The sequence below is a fragment of the Oryx dammah genome, unplaced genomic scaffold (assembly GCF_014754425.2).
Source record: "Oryx dammah isolate SB20612 unplaced genomic scaffold, SCBI_Odam_1.1 HiC_scaffold_4, whole genome shotgun sequence".
Lineage (NCBI taxonomy): Eukaryota > Metazoa > Chordata > Mammalia > Artiodactyla > Bovidae > Oryx > Oryx dammah.
In genome coordinates this window covers 25,885,412-25,903,224 of record NW_024070188.1, presented here as the reverse complement: position 1 = coordinate 25,903,224, position 17,813 = coordinate 25,885,412, and the positions used below count along the sequence as shown (strand labels likewise).

Below are 17,813 nucleotides of genomic sequence, written 5' to 3'. Positions count from 1 at the left end.
CTATATATAATTCCTTATATTTACCCACATTTATCATTTCCAGAATCCTTGATATCTTCTTATATTTCTAGCATACTATCTGTTGTAATCTTCCCTTCAGGTGGAAGAGCTTCCTTTACTACTTGTGAGGCAGGCATGCTAGCCACAGTTGCTCTCAGTTTTTGTTTATCTGGAAATGTCTTTCATTTCACCTTCATTTTTGAAAGGTAGTTCCACTGGAGATAGAATCCCAGGCTGACAGTATTTTCCCCCGACTCTCGGCATCGTCTCAGGGTGTCCTGTTCTTATTTTCCTTCTCCTTTTTTAAAGACATAATCTTCTGGCCCCAGCACATTTGTGAGGGGGGTGTCAGAGACTTCCTGTGTGCCGCCCGCCGCCGCACGTGCGCAGCCTCCCCCTCCTCTCCCTGACTGTCAGTGTCTCCACCTTTGCTACAACGAATGAGCTGCGCTGTAGTCGTACTTCTACATGAACCTGATGAACCTGCCTTGACACATCATAACCATTCATCGTCATTACTTACATTAGCTTTCACTCTTGGTGCTGTACCTTCTATGAGTTTGGGCAAATGCATAATAATGTGTATCCACTACTGTAGTATCAGACAGAGTATTTTCACTTTCCAAAAGATCCTTTGTATTCTACCTGTTTATCCCTTCCCTCAACCCCTGGCAACCACTGATCTTTTTACTGTCTTCATCATTTTGCCCTTTCCAGAATGTCGTATAGTTGGAATCATACAATATGTAGAATATTCCAATTGACTTCTTTCACGTAGTGATATGCCTGTCTTTTCAAGGCTTGATGGCTCATTTCCTTTTAGCACGGAAATATTACTCCACTGTCTGGATGTGCCACAGTTTATCCAGTTACCTACTGAAGGACATCTTGGTTTCCTTCTCTTAATGAGAAGTCAGATCACATATTGATTGTTTTTTCTCTTGTATGTAATACTCTCCTTTTCTTAGACTGATTCCAAGATTTTCTCTCTATCCTTGGTTTTCAACAGTGTTACCTTGTCACCTTGGAGATTCTATAGACATGCTACAAGAACTAGAAAGATCAACGTGTGTCCCCAGGTGGGAAGTTTGGGGAGTGGGCACTTCATTCGAGGAAGTAACATGAGGAAAAGCATGGAGGAGAAGCCAGCCTGGCCCCTCTTGTCAAGTGCATGACATAGGAGGAGAGTGCATTGAGCAATGCAGCTAGAGAGGAAGGCAGGAATCAGCACACATAGGGTTTATATACCCTGCTCAGAAGTTTGGACTGTATACTCTTGCCAGTAGGGAGCCACTGATGAGTTTTAAGATGAGAAGTAAAATAAAATACGTTGTTTGTTTGTTGGTGGAAATACTGGGGACCAACAGATATTTTTTAAAGAGATCCTTAAAAAGTGGGAGATTCATTGAATTCCTTCTTGAGAGGAGGAGATCAGTTAGGAACTTGCTGCAACAGTACTCAGTAGCAGTGAAAATGAGGGAAGAATGACTAGTTTTGGGGATATGAGGATGGTAAGAAGGATTAGTTGCTAAATGACTGTAGGAGGTGTGGGAGAGGAAGATGACCTGGATGACTCCCAACTTCCTACCTCCAGAGTATGGAAACACTGTCTCAGGTGGGTGGGCCAATGATGAGTTTGTTATGTGAGTTTTCCTGTAAGAGATGCTAGTGGAGATGTCTGGTAGGCAGTTAGCTATGTGGGTCTGAGCTTAGTGGAGTCATCCTGGATGGAAATTTATATTTGAAGCTGCTTAGGGTTAAAAACGAAGGCAAGAGGGTGGGTGAGAGTGGGGACAGTGAGATCAGCAATCCATTAAGGTCATCAAGCACCCATGAGCCTAAATCTAAGTCAAATTTAGGGTTACAGGAGCCTGCAAAGGAGATTGACAAAATACGTCCAGAGGTAGGGATAGAATTGGGTTGGGGTGACCGGGAGGGGCTGGTGTCATGAAAGTCAAGGGAGAGCGGAGAATTGAGAGTCCAGTGCCTTAGAGAGGGGGTCAGGTGGGGACAGAGAGTTCAGGAGCATGAGCCCAGCTGAGAGGCCGCTGAGCCTGGCAAGGGGTCCCTGGTAACCACGGCTGAACCTGGGTAAGAATGAGAAGCAGGCACTCACTGTTTCTACCCTTGCTATTAATACTCCTTTCACATTTTGAATTTCCATTGCCCCTCCTCATCCTCCAGAAGCCCAGCACTGTACCCTCAAAGTCTATTCTCACATTGTACATTCAACTCAAATAGTAGCTGAAAGTGTTACTCTGGGGAATACATATTTCATCAGTGGTAAGGAAAAAAAAAGGCTGAAGATTTAATGGTGGAATTTCAAACAGATACTTTAAAGCGTAGGGTTTTTGAGTTGGAAAGAGGTTTGGATCTCTGGATCAATCTAACTGCCTTTAGTTCCATCAAATAAAAGTTGAGAATTACAGACATTACTTGCCAGGCTCTGTGCTAAGGGCCAGTGATACACCAGCAAGTGAACCTCAGGTTCCTGTGGTTGGGTAGCTTTATGGCAAGTGGTGAAGACAGGCTCTTATTCACAGTTTCAGTACACAGGTAAAAGGGAGCATGGAGAGGTTACAGAAACTCTTCTGGAAAAGGCGGTAGCTCAGTGAGGGAGTGTGGGGGGCTGAAGAAGTTTGTAGGAAGATTGAACAGCCTCAGATATGCAGGGAACCGCAGGCATTTTCGTTTGCTGAAAGCTAAGGGATGTAAAGAACTCAGGAGACAGGAGGGCCCTGAATGCTGTGCTCAGGAGCTTAGACCTCCCTGCAGGTCCGTGACCTTCAGGTGTGAGGGAGGAAGGAGATGGAGCAGGTAAGGCTGGGAAACTCAGCGGATGGTGTCACACCATTCACTAAAATGGGGACCAGCTGAGAGCAGTTTCTTGGGGAGGGAGAGTGAGGTCCTTGTGGGACATCAAGGTGGGGGAAATCCTGCAGAAAGGATTGAGCTAGTTGTGAGCCCATGGGGAGAGTCTGGGCTGGAGAGGAGAACCAGAGGCAGAGATTCAGTGATCTGTTCAATATCCAATCTGATTTGTGGCAAGACCCGGCTTAGGGAAGGGAGGTGGGAAGGTTCTGGAAGCTGCCTGCCTGGTTTAAGTACTTTTTCTTCTATTTACTTGATGTGTGACCTGGAGTATCTTAAGCAGTCTGAGCCCCGTAGTCTTCCTTTGTTACATAGAGCGCATTATTTCCTGTTGCTACTGAAACAAATGGCTACAATCTTAGTGGCTCAAACAGTGCAGATTTATTCTTTTGCAGTTCTGGCCTCTGTAGTCTAAAATCAGAGCTAAAATCAAAGCAGGGCTGTGTTCCATCTGGGGCATCTAGGGGGAATCTGTCCTTTGCCTTTTCTAGCTTTCATAAGCTACCTGCATTCCTTGGCCTGTGACTTCCCTTCAGCAGCGGCCTCATGTTCCCTCTGGTTCTAGCATCACATCTCCTCCGATGCGCCTGCCCCTCTCTTTCCCTTAAAGGGAGAGCAGATTGGAGGGAAGAATTGGGAGGATGTGTCTGATCTTGTGAAGTTTGCTATGCTTATTGCATGTCTAAGTGGAGATCTGTTAAGTAGGCAGTTTGAGTCTGAGCTCAGAAGAGAAGCCTGGGTGGAGATACGAGATACAGTGAGGAATGTTTCTTTAGAGCACTTGCCCACAGGGAGCTCCAGTGCTCGGAGACCAGAAGAAACCAGCAGAAGAGACTGAGAAGGAGCCATTGGGGAGAAAGGAGGAGTAAGAAAGAGTCATGTGTTGGAAGCTGAGTGCAGAAAAGTTTAAGGAGAGACTGATCACGTCAATCGGGCTTCCCAGGTGGCTCAGTGACAAAGAAAGCTGCTATCAAAGCAGGCGATGCAGGATATGCGGATTCGATTGCTGGGTTGGGAAGATCCCCTTGGAGAAGGAAATGGCAACCTGCTCCAGTAGTCTTGCCTGGGAAATTGCATGGACCCATGGACAGAGGAGCCTGGTGGGGTCACATGGGGTCACAAAGAGTCTGACACGACTGAGCGTGCATGCACGGTCCTGTCAAATACTGATAGATATTATTACAACTTACCATGCTGTATTCTAATATTAATAATTTGGGTGAAATCTATTTCTAGAAAACCTCTGAAATTGGTTTCAGGAACCATTTCTAACACCACCTTTATTGTCCGATGAAGTTCTGCTGCAGGGCCCAGGGCGCTGGGCTGTCAGACACGGCAGGTGAAAGAAGTCCTGGAGAGGTGGCAGAAGGGCACCACCGTAAGCAGTTTTGCCACTGGCCCTGTCAGTGCCCTGGTCGGAAGCCCAGCTGCCCTCCTGGAGTGAGCCTGGTGAGAGATGGCTGCGGATGCTGCAAAATCTGTGCCAGACAGCCAGGGGACACCTGCAACGAAGCTGACCTCTGTGACCCCCACAAAGGGCTGTACTGTGACTACTCAGCAGACAGGCCTAGGTACGAGACCGGAGTGTGTGCACGTAAGTGTTTCCTTCTGGACCAGCTGGAAAATGTTGAGTCTAGACAGGACTTTTTTCTGCAGTTTTTACATTGGAATAATCATCTTCATTTGACTAAATCTGAGGTGGGTTTAGTTTTCATGCACCAGTGAGACTGGCCTTGTCATACTGAACACATCTGAACTGAGCAGATGTTACACACACGTTCAGAAACCCTTTGTTTTATTGCATTGAAATGATCTTGAAGTTCTTCTCAGGTAATTGCTTTTAGTGATAAAAATAGGAGAAATTATGTAAACAGTCTGACTTATTAAAGTGGCAAAAAGGACAGTTTTTGTTATACTATCAAATGCAATCTGAATTCAGCCTTTTGTGTACCTGAAAAATATTCTTTCTTAATATGTAAGGATATCTCTCTAGTATTCAGATATACTGCTTTAATCTCAGCCTTCCAAACTAACCATCAGGTTACTATACTTTTCACTGAGGCAGATTTGTAAGAAAGAGGGCGGGGCACCCCAAATCTCAATTGGGCCCTCAGCTTTATGAAGGGAGGGTCTTAGCTCTGGAGACTGGAGTGTGCTCAGCTGCTTCAGTCATGTCTGACTCTTTGTGACCTTATAGACTGTAGCTCACCAGGCTCCTCTGTCCACTGGGATTCTCCAGGCAAGAATACTCGAGTGGGTTGTCATGCTGTCCTCCAGAGGACCTTCCTGACCCAGGGATCAAGCCCGTGTTTCTTATGTCTCCTGCATTGGCAGGCAGTTTCTTAACCACTAACGCCACCTGGGGAGACTGCTCAAGACCACCTAACCCTATGCCTTGACAATAATCGAGGATGCTGATTTATTTAGGAATAAAAAGTAAACCTTCTTAGGGAAAGGGAAATATTCATGTCAACTGAGTGGTTAAGTTGCTCTGTAGAACAGTCTGTGGGAAGATTAATTACTAGCAGGAGTTAGGTTGTGAGTGTGGAGTGAGAGCACATCTCTGGAGCTGGGGTGAATGTGTGGAATCATTCAAGTTCAGTAGCCTGATGCCTCTGTCAGTTCAGTTCAGTCACTCAGCTGTGTCTGACTCTTTGCAACCCCATGAACTGCAGCACGCCAGGCCTCCCTGTCCGTCACCAACTCCCAGAGTCCACCCAAACGCATGTCCATTGAGTCGGTGATGCCATCCAACCATCTCATCCTCTGTCGTCAGTCTTTCCCAGCATCAGGGTCTTTTCCAGTGAGTCAGCTCTTCGCATCAGGTGGCCAAAGTACTGGAGTTTCAGCTTCAACATCAGTCCTTCCAATGAACACCCAGGACTGATCTCCTTTAGGATGGACTGGTTGGATCTCCTCGCCATCCAAGGGACTCTCAAGTATCTTTTCCAACACCACAGTTCAAAAGCGTCAATTCTTCGGTGCTCAGCTTTCTTTATAGTCCAACTCTCATGTCCATACATGACCATTGAAAAAACCATAGCCTTGACTAGACTGACCTTTGTTGGCAAAGTAAGGTCTCTGCTTTTTAATATGCTGTCTAGGTTGGTCATAACTTTCCTTCCAAGGAGTAAGCATCTTTTAATTTCATGGTTTATTATATTGATTATCTCTGGGTTCAGATTCTGAACTCTGTCTGCGGAGCGACCTTGAACAAGTTGCCTAACCTCTCTGTGGCTCAATTGTATCGTATGTACTTTCTCTTATAGAGTTCTTAGGAAGGTCAAATGAAATGATGACACAAAACCCAAAATATCTGGTATCACAATATTTGGTATTTAGTAAATTCTCAAAAATGTAATTCCATGTATAGTTTGATGAGTATCGTAATGGAGCACAGCCATGAGAATGGGGGTGGGGATGATCTATAATGGGTCACTAACTGTGACTCTGGGACCAAATCTGGCCCACAGTCTGTTTCTGTAAATGATGTCTCATCAGAGAACCACCATGCCACTGCAGTTACATATAGTCTGTGGCTGCTTTATAATAGCTGCCTCTAGTAGTTGCAACAGAGACCAAATAGTCTATAAAGGCTATATAACTTTACAGAGAATGTGCTGATTCATCATATAGAACAATGGTTTTCAACCTTTTTTTTGGTCTGAGGATCCCTTTAGTCTTATAAATTAATAAGGACCCAAAGAGGTTCTGTTTATGGATTATTTCTCGGCATTTAATGGATTAGAAATTTAAAACTATTTACTAATTCATTTGAAATGAAATAACCTGCCCATTGAAAATTAATAGAAATAATATATTATTTGTGAAAGAACTTACTTTAAAAACAAAGAAAATTTAGAGATGAGTGAAAGTGGAATTGTTTGACATTTTTGCAAATCTCTCTAATGTCTAGCTTAACAGAAGATAGATTCTTACATCTGCTTCTGCATTCAGTATATTGCTATATGTTGTTTTAGATTGGAATATATGAAGGGATTCCATCCTCACACAGATATATTGCTTGAAAAGGAAGGAATGTTTTAACTTTTCAAATAATTATATTTTTTTCATATTATAACAAGTGGAGTTTCTAAAAATTAGCTGCATCACTGCTAATCATGTGGACTCTGAAAACACGTCGATGAACTTACCAGACTCTGTGACATTAAAATACATTGGTTTAGTCAAAGACCCACTTGGAACAGGGCTTTTCCTCATGCATAATTTTATAACAATAGCATACACTAGTTATTTGGAAAATACCAGTTTGGAACAATGGTTTATGGAGATTTTTTTCTTTTTTAAATCACATTATTTAGTACCAAACTCATCAGAAAAGCCTACATCTTGGGTTGCTCTGTAGAACAGTCTGTGGGAAGATTAATTAGATTAAAAGAGATCTCAGTGGTGGACACAAGTTTTCCAGAATTCTAATTTTTGCTCGGCAGCCTTAGATTCTGTCATTGGCAACAAGTACTGTCAGTTGTTTTCCTTGAAGTGATAGGCTCACCTTGTTGATTTTTAAGAAAATAATCTGCCAAATACCCAAGTCTGAGTAACTGTGCTGTATTGGTCAGTCACTTCTTCAGGGGAAATTACCACTAAAAATGTGGCTAGTTAGGCCCACAACTGAAACAGTAACATAGGTGCTTTTCCTCAAGATAACTATCGTACTTTGGTACAGTATTTACAGGAAAGCCCTATGCATACTTCCTGTTTCTTTTCACATGGAATATTAAAAAGATGCTTTGATCATTAAGATTTAATAAAATCTGTGTTGTTAAAGATATTCTTAGTAAAATTAAGAACTCTTTTTAAAAAAGTATACTTACGTACAAATGCATGGCAAGGAAAAATACAATGGCTAACATGTACAGTCTGATTCATTCTAAGGTGCCAGCAGCCATTTTAGCCACCACTCCTTTTGCACGTTCGGTGCAAATATCAACTGAGTGAACAAAGTCGGTCACATCTTGGTACTCTGAAAAAGTTTTGACTTTCCAGTTCTGTGAAAGGGCCTCAGGTACTGCCAAGGGGCCCATGGACCACACTTTGTGAGAACTGCTGACCCAGGTCAAGATAACCCTCAGAGGAAGTGAAAGTTTTCTTCCAGTTCTCTTAAAAACAAAATCAGTTACTGTGCAGTATTGTAAACAGGTTATGATTTCTTCATCCATTGACTTACCCCAACTTCCTAGGACCATATCCCAGCCTATTATTGAAAATCTGGGGATATGTGTCTCACTAGCCATCAACTCAGCTCTGAGTTTACAGTCATCCCAGGGCTATATTATGGGGCTTTCCAGACGGCACTGGTGGTAAAGAACTGGCCTGCCATGCAGGAGCTGTAAGAGATGCATGTTTGATCCTGGGTTGGGAAGATCCCCTGGAAAAAGAAATGGCAACCCACTCCAGTATTCTTGCCTGGGAAATCCCATGAACAGAGGAGCCTGGTGGGCTACAGTCCGTGGGGTTGCAGAATCGGACACGACTGAAGTGACTTAGCATGCAGCACACATACAGTGCTGTGTTCATAGTGGTGTTTTTTTTTTTTTTTTTAATTTACTGCAGAACAGGGTGTGAATTTTGAAGGTGATCACTTGGGGTGGATTATCTCCAAATCTAGTGAAAATGTCTCATGTTCACTTTTTACAGATGTTCTGTTGAAGGAGGTTCCAGATGGGACCAAGGAAATTGAGAACTACATTAAGGAGAAAGCAGTTTGCTCTAGGGTTTACAGCTGGAGGTCTAGACTAGCAGTTACAGTTCTTTGGTGATTTTGTTCTTTTCTCCTTTCAGATCTCATTGCTGTGGGATGTGAGTTCAATGGGGTGCATTATCAAAATGGCCAGGCGTTTCAGCCCAGTCCCCTGTTCAGCTGCCTGTGTGTCGGCGGGGCCATTGGATGCACACCTCTGTTCATACCAAAGCTGGCCAACAGGCACTGCTCTGGGGCTAAAGGTGGAGAGAAGACTGATCAGTCAAAATGTGGCCTGGGGTCATCACAGAAACAGCTCTCAACAAGCTACAAAACAATGCCAGGTACTTGTTATGTAGAACTATTTCTCACCGACAACTTTGCCTGGTTTTCTTTCCTGTTCCTTTTATGTACCAAGGGACTCAGTACGCACTTATTGATTGGTGGTCAGTGAGAGATTTAGTTTGAGTGTGCCATTGTACTTGGTCTTTGCCTCAGGCAGGTATGCTTTAAAAGTATCTGAAAAGGGAATTTTATAGTGTTTTAGATTTTTTTCCTTTTCTTTTTGGTCACATGGCTTTGCAGGAAGGAGCTCAGTTCCCTAACCAGGAATTGAACCCAGGCCATGGCAGTGAGAGTACTGAATCTTAACCACTAGAGAACTCCCAAACTATTCCAGTTTTCTGCTAGGTCAGGAAATTCTAAGTTACTACCTCTCCTTATTTCCATTCAACCTCTCAGGGCTTTCCAGATGGTGCTAGTGGTAAAGAACTCGCCTGCCAATACAGGAGATGTTAACAGACATGGGCTCAATCCCTGGGTCAGGAAGATCCCTGGTGGAGGGCATAGCAACTCACTCCAATATTCTTGCCTGGAGAATCCCACAGACAGAGGAGCATGGCAGGCTAAAGTCCATAGGGTCGCAAAGAATTGGATACAACTGAAGTGACTTAGCATGCTCATGCATAGGAAAAGTGACTAAATATTGTTGACATGTACCCTAGCCTGGAAAAACTTTTATTTGTATTATTATGGGCAAGAAGTATGAACTATCCAGTTCCAATACAACTCTTCCGTATGGTAAAAGCAGAAATGAAAGGCTACTGATTAAAAATATTACAGGGTATGTGTTGAATTTGTAAATATTTCTAAAAATAGATAAAATTACCCTTTCCTTCACTGTGAACGTGAAGCTTAATAATTACCAGCCTCTAAAAATGTGCACACAGGCATCTTTAAGTAGGTTGCCCAGGTATGTGAGTAGTCAGAAACTTATAGTGAGATTCTGTATTACTCAGCTGGAGCACCTGGCCATTTATAGTTGGTGTCACTATATTCATGACCCTTGTATTTGGTCCGCTCTGAGTTAGCACCTTATTTAGGTGCTGGGGTTTTTGGGGGGACAGGGTGTTCAAAATTGCCAGCAGCTGAAGCACAGGTGAAGGACTCAAAAGGGGGTAATACTCATGCCTGTTATTATTCACATCCGTGTTTTCATACAGAAATCAAGACTGGCTTTTTCTTGAAATTTAAAGCTTAGTAACTGAAAGGTGCCATGGAAATATGGAGTATTTATATATGCTAAAGACTCCTAAATGCACTTGTGTTATGGGAATAGTTAATAAAAGCAGCCATAATCAGAGAAATAAGTTTTAGATCTTTAAAACCTAATCCTTGAAGGGGGAACATTCTCTGGGATTCCAATTATGACTGTTAATTCAAAAAAATTTAACAGGCTATGGCAAATTGGCATTTACCATATGTGGCTTTTCAGCTAACAGCCTGATACTACTAATGCTCTAAAACTTTTTAAAATTATAAGCCAAAAAATTTTTTTTTCCAAATGGACAAGATCAGTTGATTTTCTGCATTGAATCTGCGTGACTTAAGTTCTTAGGACCCATGTGTGAACCTCCCTGATGAGACCAACTTAGAACAGCAGTTGTCCCCAAGTAAAGGGCTTTGGATCAAAGTCAAGTTGGTCTCATTTGTTAAGTTAGAGTGGCTTCAGTGGATTCACTTGGATCCTGGCGGAGGACACGTCAGATGGTCATTCTTAGTGGTTAATACTTTGCTACAAAAAATTAGACTCTCTCAAGTGCTGTTTATTAATATACAGACCTAGATTTGTTTCAGAGGAAGTATACGTTCAGTGTAATATCTCTTGCTTACCTTTAAAAACTGTACTTATGGGCCCAGACAAGTTTGGCTTTTAAAATGAAGCACAAGGACACACACATACTTTAAGATGTATTTGTCTAGTAACTTAGTTAATTCCAGAGTCCATGGTTGGAATCTAGCTTTTACTTGGACAGCAGGAAGCATGCAATGACTTAATGCCTCTATGCTTTACTCACTGCTCATTCGACACTAAACTTTTACAATTTCTTCCAGTTTTCTTGCCCTTAAATGAATGCTAAGCAAATTTCCTGAACTGCAGCTCTTGGCTTAACTCTGAGGGGGATTACTGGTAACATGACAATCTAAACTACCTTTATTTATTGCAGATGCGCCAAGCTTTTACCCTGCTTCCTGCCCTGATGTCTTTAAACTGCTGCCTGCCTTCCAGGTATCTCCATTTTTCTGCTTCCTCTCCCTCAGTTCTGTGTGCAGTTGCAAGATCCTACTGTAATAAAACTGACAACAGTATCAAAGTATCATTGTATTTGAAGATAGCACATACTTCCAAGTGACTGATGTTTCCTATCAAGAAAGCATGGGGAGCAGTCCTTTTTAAATTGACATTTTAAAGTAGTGTAGCCAGAATTTTGCTGTGTTCAATTGCAGACTCAAATCTCTACCTTACTTCTGAAGCACCCACTTTAGGATGTAATATTAACCTGAAGGAAATGCTTTCCATTCATTTTGAAGTGGCATGAAATGTCTAGACAATGGAAGGGTTAGGCCCGATACCACAGGGAATGTTAACAACTAAACTGAATAAAATAGATGGCACATTTTTCATGACTTAGTATATGATTATTTAGTGTAGAGAATCTTCTAAAGGACTAGATTTTTAAGTGGTGAAAAAAATAACTGGTCTCATTGATGGCTGAATTCTCAGATTTAACTTTTGTATTTTAAATTTTAATATAACCATGAAATTTAATAGTAAGACCACATTGTCTGATTAATATCCTGAATTCCCTAATCCTACTCATGTCTGTTTCAACATCTGTTGAAAATAACATCAAGCATAAGCCAAGAACCGGAGAAAAGATGGCTGTCCATCAAAGCAAACGCTTGTTGAGTACTCAGTGGGTGGGCTAAGCAGAAACAGGCAAATGGGCATTTTACCCAGTTTCTCAAAGATAATGCATTTTTATTCCTAAGCTACTGGACTATAATATTTGGTCAAAAGGTAATTTGGGGAGTAGGGAAAATAGAATAATTAGACCATAAGCTTATTTTATTCAGAGTTACATTATATAAAGTTCACATCTGTAAACTATTAGCTTAAAAATCAGGATTAAAAATTATCTGCATGAGTACATACATATTTAAGTACATGTACTCCCCTTCCTCTACTCTAGCATATAGGAATCTCCCACTGATTTGGAAAAGAAAATGTCTTGTGCAAGCAACAAAGTGGACACCTTGCTCCAGAACATGTGGGATGGGAATATCTAACAGGGTGACCAATGAGAACACCGACTGTGAAATGAGAAAAGAGAAAAGACTGTGTTACATTCAGCCTTGTGACAGTGACATCTCAAAGACAGCAAAGGTAAAGGTGAATTATATTTTTCATTATAATTCAATATTGAGACTCCTGAAAAGTGTATGTGTGTGTGTGTGTTCTGGAGGTGTTTGTTAATAAAACCACTTCATGAAACTCTTAGAGTCAAACTATCTTGAAGGAAAGCAAATATTAACTAGCTGCACTTTGTGGGAAAAATTTTCATTGAGCAGAGAGAAAATGTTAACCTGTGGATTCTAGAATATTCTAACAACGTAATAGTCGGGTCTCAATCAGTCAGATTTGTTGTGGGTACCCCACCATGTATACTGTTTAGGAGAAGATCTTTTTCAGATTCTTTTTCCTGTATTAATTATATGTAGTGGAATCAGAACCATCAATAAAAGATTTTGGTTGCTACCCTGTAATTAGGAAAACAAACATATGAACAGCAGAGCAGTTCTGATCTTAAGTTACATATCACCAGCTTGGAGAGGGAACCACACCATTTCCAGAATGCTTTGCTTAGTTACTGCTTCCCAAAGGACTGTAGTGTCATAATACACACTCTAAGGTTGCTTGGTATAACTAGAGCTGGTCCTATTTCTGGAACTAAGCAAGATGACTGTCTCGAGACTAATTTTTAGAAATGCTACAAAACCAGTCTTATTCCCAAGTTATTCCCCATCAGAAAGTTGACAGTTTCAAAGGGATTAAGATGTTTATTCATTTATCCATTTACTTAAACTGTGTTAGCTAATTCTCTAAGTCTTGGCCCTGGACATTAAATAAAACAAAGATTTTCATTTATTGTGGAACTAAGTGAAAGGTGGACAAGAAAAACACATTGGGGAGTGGATGGAGGATGCACAGGGAGGACTTTCAAAGTCCTCTTGTGGAAGAGGATTTTAAAGGTCGAAAAGGGCTGGACATGACTGAATGCAACTATTAATGCCCTATTAATATTAATAAATATTAATAAAATGCAACTATTAATGCCCTAAATGCAACTATTTTCTGTGTGTATGTATAATAGTCTATATTCTATGAACTATCACTTTTCTGAACTATTATAATCAAGTTTAAAGACTGACTACTTAATGTTATATATCTTTTCAGATTCCCAAAGGAAAAACGTGCCAACCTACTTTCCAACCTGTCAAAGCTGAAAAATTTGTCTTTTCTGGATGCTTAAGCACTCAGAGTTATAGACCCACTTTCTGTGGAATATGCTTGGATAAGAGATGCTGTGTGCCTAATAAGTCTAAAATGATTACCATTCAATTTGACTGCCCAAATGAAGGGTCATTTAAATGGCAGATGCTATGGATTACATCTTGTGTGTGTCAGAGAAACTGCAGAGATCCAGGGGATATATTTTCTGAGCTCAAGATTCTATAAAATGAAGCACAAGGAGGAAAAGTTAAGGTTAATCATGTTATTACATCAAAATTTAAAATGGTTTTAAGAGGGTGGCAAATTTGCCTTATTAGTTTAAAACAGTAAGAATGCCTGGATGTTCTCAGATAACTGTATTTAAGGCATTAGAAGCTTAAAAAAGGTTCTCCTAAAAATATATGTAAAATATGAAAAACCTTAAAATTGAGCTCTTAAAATATATAATTATGTAATAGTTGGTTCTGTCTACATAGTCCATGAAATGAAAAATTATACAATTTACAAGAGACCATTTTATCCTATAAGATTTCTAGATTAAATCTTAAACAGGAGTAAGATTAAGTTGTAAATATATTTATTATTTCCATTGCCCTATCCTGAATATCAATTAAGATTTCTTTTGGAAGAAAAAAATGGAACTTCTTTGACCACTGTTGACAGTTATCTAAATTTTTATACCAAACTGTAAAAAATTTGATTTCCAAGGTAAAAACCAAGAGCAGTATACTTACTTTGAAAAGGAAATAAATTAAAATAACATTAAAGAAAGCACACAAGATTTTTTTTGGCTTGAAAATAATTTTTCTCAATTACTTCCTTAAATGGTAAGTCCATCAGTGAATTTGAAATATATAATAAATTAATGCTGAAGACTAAAACCGGAGATTTATAGTAATTGGAACACTTTCACTAGACTATTACATTTACTGCAAAGTTTCAAAGAAAGTATCAAGCTTGGTAATATTCTGTTTGCTATATAAATAGTGACAATCAAAACTGATAACAAGGAACAGTTTTAAAAGGTGAACATTTATTATTACAAAATCAACTGGTTTGATTAAAAAAACATTTTATAATAACTTAATACAAGTTAATTGTAAACTGTGATTCTTATGAGTGCAAACAAGTGGTTACCCAAAGAAGAAATAAAACCTCCTTAAATTGTAATAAAATCTATTCCTGAAGTTAGTGGCTGTTACAAAAGAAATATTTATATTATGTTCTACTCCTGTATTTAAAGAGTCAGAATTTAAACAGACTATGAAAACAAGTTATAAATAAATATAAAAATATCTGTACAAGATTTTATTGCAGACATGATTATCTCTGTATAAATGACTAAATATGAGACGATAAATAAAGTAAAATGTTGAGCTCTGTTCTCAATTTTAGAAAATAAGACTTTTTGGGAAGACAAATGTTTGACGTTAAGGCACTAGTACTTGGCTAATTTCACACAATGGTATCATCAACAAATTGTAATTAAATGGAAACCGTTCTAAAGACAGTTTTCCCAATATGAAAAACACATTAGGCTTTCTGAATCACAAAAATTCTGAAACAGAAAGGGAAGGGGGTAAAAAATGTGAAATTAAAAAAAAAAGTTTTATCTTTGGGTTTCTTTTTCACATAGCTACGTTTAGTCTAGGTACATCTTCCACAGGCATGCTTTTTGTGGCATCCAGTTGGTTATATTCCTGTATAAGTGCTGATAAAGATGACACGGCTTCTGAGAAACAGCTTTCCTCCATCCCTTCAATTTGTAGATAGTGATGAAGATGAGCCTATAAATAAAAAAACCAATGCTGACCAGTTTTAGGAATTTAATACAGACAACTATCCTATAATGTAAAATATTCTTATTAAAATGATAGTTCACTCAGCTTTACAAGAGAAATGAGAACCCAAATCCTATAAACCCATGAGATTTCTCATGTAGAATGTGAGTAAGCCTTTCCTCTTCAGTTATAATCAATACACTGATATAGCAAACAGGATCACGCCTGATTTATATTAGTGTAATTCTTGTTAATACCCTTTGCGTGCGCTTAGTTGCTCAGTCGTGTATGACTCTTTGTGACTCCATGGACTGTAAACAGCCAAAATAAACACATAGTTGAAAGGTGTACTGATGGTTACCTTTTTCTTGTAGAGCCTTATGAATCTCTCTTTCAGTTCTACGAAGGTAGGCTTCACGCACGTGTTGTTTGCTAATGCTAATAATGAATGGGAATGGCCCACGGGAGGTACTGAACACAAGCTGGTCTTCCAGCCTTCTTGATTCCAGGAGACAAACTGTAGAGAAGGTTTTAATCTGAGATGCAAAAACTCAAAGGTAAGAATTAAAGTGCTAAAATGTCTGCCATATTATGGCCACCCACATTAGTTAAACTAGGACGTTACTAATGGTACCATTCTAAGTGCTTAGATTATAATGTAGGTTATCTAATTTTTAATACCAGCAGTATCAAGGTATAGTCTGACAGTGAACTAAGGATGTTAAATTGGCTGTAATGGTGATTCAAGAAGCTAGAAACATATTCTTTAACATTAGAAATCTGGGGATGAAAAGAAATAAAGGTATTATAATTTTCCTTGCTTTGAAATTCAATAAAGCAACTTCCCTAAAAAACAGACTGTCAATAAATAGTAAAAGAAACTAAGAAGCAGTGTAGTAGTGGTGGTGGTAATAAACACAATAGTTAAAATTTCTGAACATTTATAGAAGATAACATCTCATCATTTAATGTGCATAACATAATTAACAACTTTGTACAATTATTTTCTAAATTTGAGGAAAAATAAGGCTCAGAATGGCTAAGTAGCTTGCTCAAGGTCACACTTCAATTGAAGTTCACAATGCTACTTAACTACATGCTCCACCGTTGCAAACAGTGCACATAACACATTATCTTGAGAAGTATAAAATCGAACCTTTCAATGTTTCTGCGAAGATCAGAAATCTGTACATTTCCTCTAACCATGAGGGCACAGGCGAGGTAGAGACTATGTCTGGGGTCAGCTCGAATTAGCTGGTGATCTTTACTAAAGGCATCTGAAAACATCTGATCCAGCCTAGAACAATGGAAGAGTCACTGTTTATACAAATATTACATCATTCTTCTATCTGTAACTATAAGATGAAAAGACAGTCATCTATAGGTAAATAAACCACACACAATTATATTCTGAATCTCTGCTATCATTTTCTCAAAGCAATCTGGGTAAATATTAAGAGAGGAAATCAAGCAATTTTGAGGGGGGTGATAGAGCTTCTGCAATATACTGGTGATTTCAGAAAGCTACAAAATGTTGACTAAATCATCAGTTAACTATGTGGTACTAATGTCTAAAACTTATGTCATTATTACTTAGTTCAATATGTTTATCTACTTCATAATATCAGAACTATCAAAACTAAAAACCTATTAGACTACTGTCTATAAAATATATCACAAATTAGTTTGGAATAATTAGGAAATTATCAAAGGACAATACTAAGTTCTCTAAAAGAGACACAACTTTCTACTATTATTCCTGAAAATGGATACTTTTAAGTGAATGAAGTCTTTTAACTTCTTTTATTCTTTAAAGAGAGGAAGATAAAAGTGACTGATGAAGTTTATATAATAATACAGGCTCCTAGGCCTTTAATATGGCCCCAGTCTGATTCTGAAATCCCATTTAACTCCATACAAGTATGATTAAGTTCCTTTGATAACTCTAGCCAGAACTCTGTGTGTTGATTCTGCAGACTGTCTACGAAGAGCCACAGAAATTGCACTATGCTGCGATTTCATTCAGTAGATGTTTACTAAATGCCAAGCACCATTCTAGGTGTAAGAGACCCAGCAGTGAACAACAACAAAAATTCCCTACTCTAGTGGAGCCTATATTCTATCCTCGTTCTTCTATATTAAGAAGGATAGAGGACTCTCTTAGTGGATGGTGAGCTTTGGGGGACTTACGATTCCTCTACTGTGGTCAAAATTTTGGTATGTGCTTTTGGACATTTTAATCCAGAAAAGGTTAAGAACCACTATACAATAAGCAGGCAAACTCATTCTTGATTTACCATTTGTCAAAAAACTTAACAATTAGCAAGGAGCTATTTAAAGTTCTTGGCATATTTATATTTACATTAGAAATAAGGAATTTAAAGGAGCATATACACATTCCACAATGGCAACCCACTCCAGTACTCTTGCCTGGAAAATCTCATGGACGGAGGAGCCTGGCAGGCTGCAGTCCATGGGTTCACTAAGAGTTGGACACGACTGAGTGACTTCACTTTCACTTTTCACTTTCACGCACTGGAGAAGGAAATGGAAATCCACTCCAGTGTTCTTGCCTGGAGAATCCCAGGGACGGTAGAGCCTGGTG

The 17,813-nt window shown here is 39.5% G+C and overlaps 2 protein-coding genes across 2 annotated transcripts in view; one reads left to right on the top strand and one right to left on the bottom strand.

Annotated features, from left to right (window-relative positions):
• Positions 1 to 4,161: 4,161 nt before the first annotated feature.
• CCN6 (cellular communication network factor 6) lies at positions 4,162 to 14,710 on the top strand. The gene is made up of 4 exons (XM_040239338.1): positions 4,162 to 4,465; positions 8,674 to 8,916; positions 12,106 to 12,299; positions 13,371 to 14,710. Exons 1-4 carry the CDS (start codon positions 4,162 to 4,164, stop codon positions 13,650 to 13,652), a joined length of 1,023 nt encoding a protein of 340 aa, XP_040095272.1. The 3' UTR covers positions 13,653 to 14,710.
• Positions 14,440 to 17,813, bottom strand: part of TUBE1 (tubulin epsilon 1) — a 21,666-nt gene continuing 18,292 nt past the window's right edge. The window contains exons 10-12 of the mRNA XM_040238471.1: positions 16,365 to 16,505; positions 15,570 to 15,744; positions 14,440 to 15,214 (exon numbers count right to left, since the gene is read on the bottom strand). Of these exons, the coding sequence (XP_040094405.1) occupies positions 15,056 to 15,214; positions 15,570 to 15,744; positions 16,365 to 16,505 (475 nt within the window). The 3' untranslated portion in view covers positions 14,440 to 15,055. The remainder of the gene's footprint in view (positions 15,215 to 15,569; positions 15,745 to 16,364; positions 16,506 to 17,813) is intronic.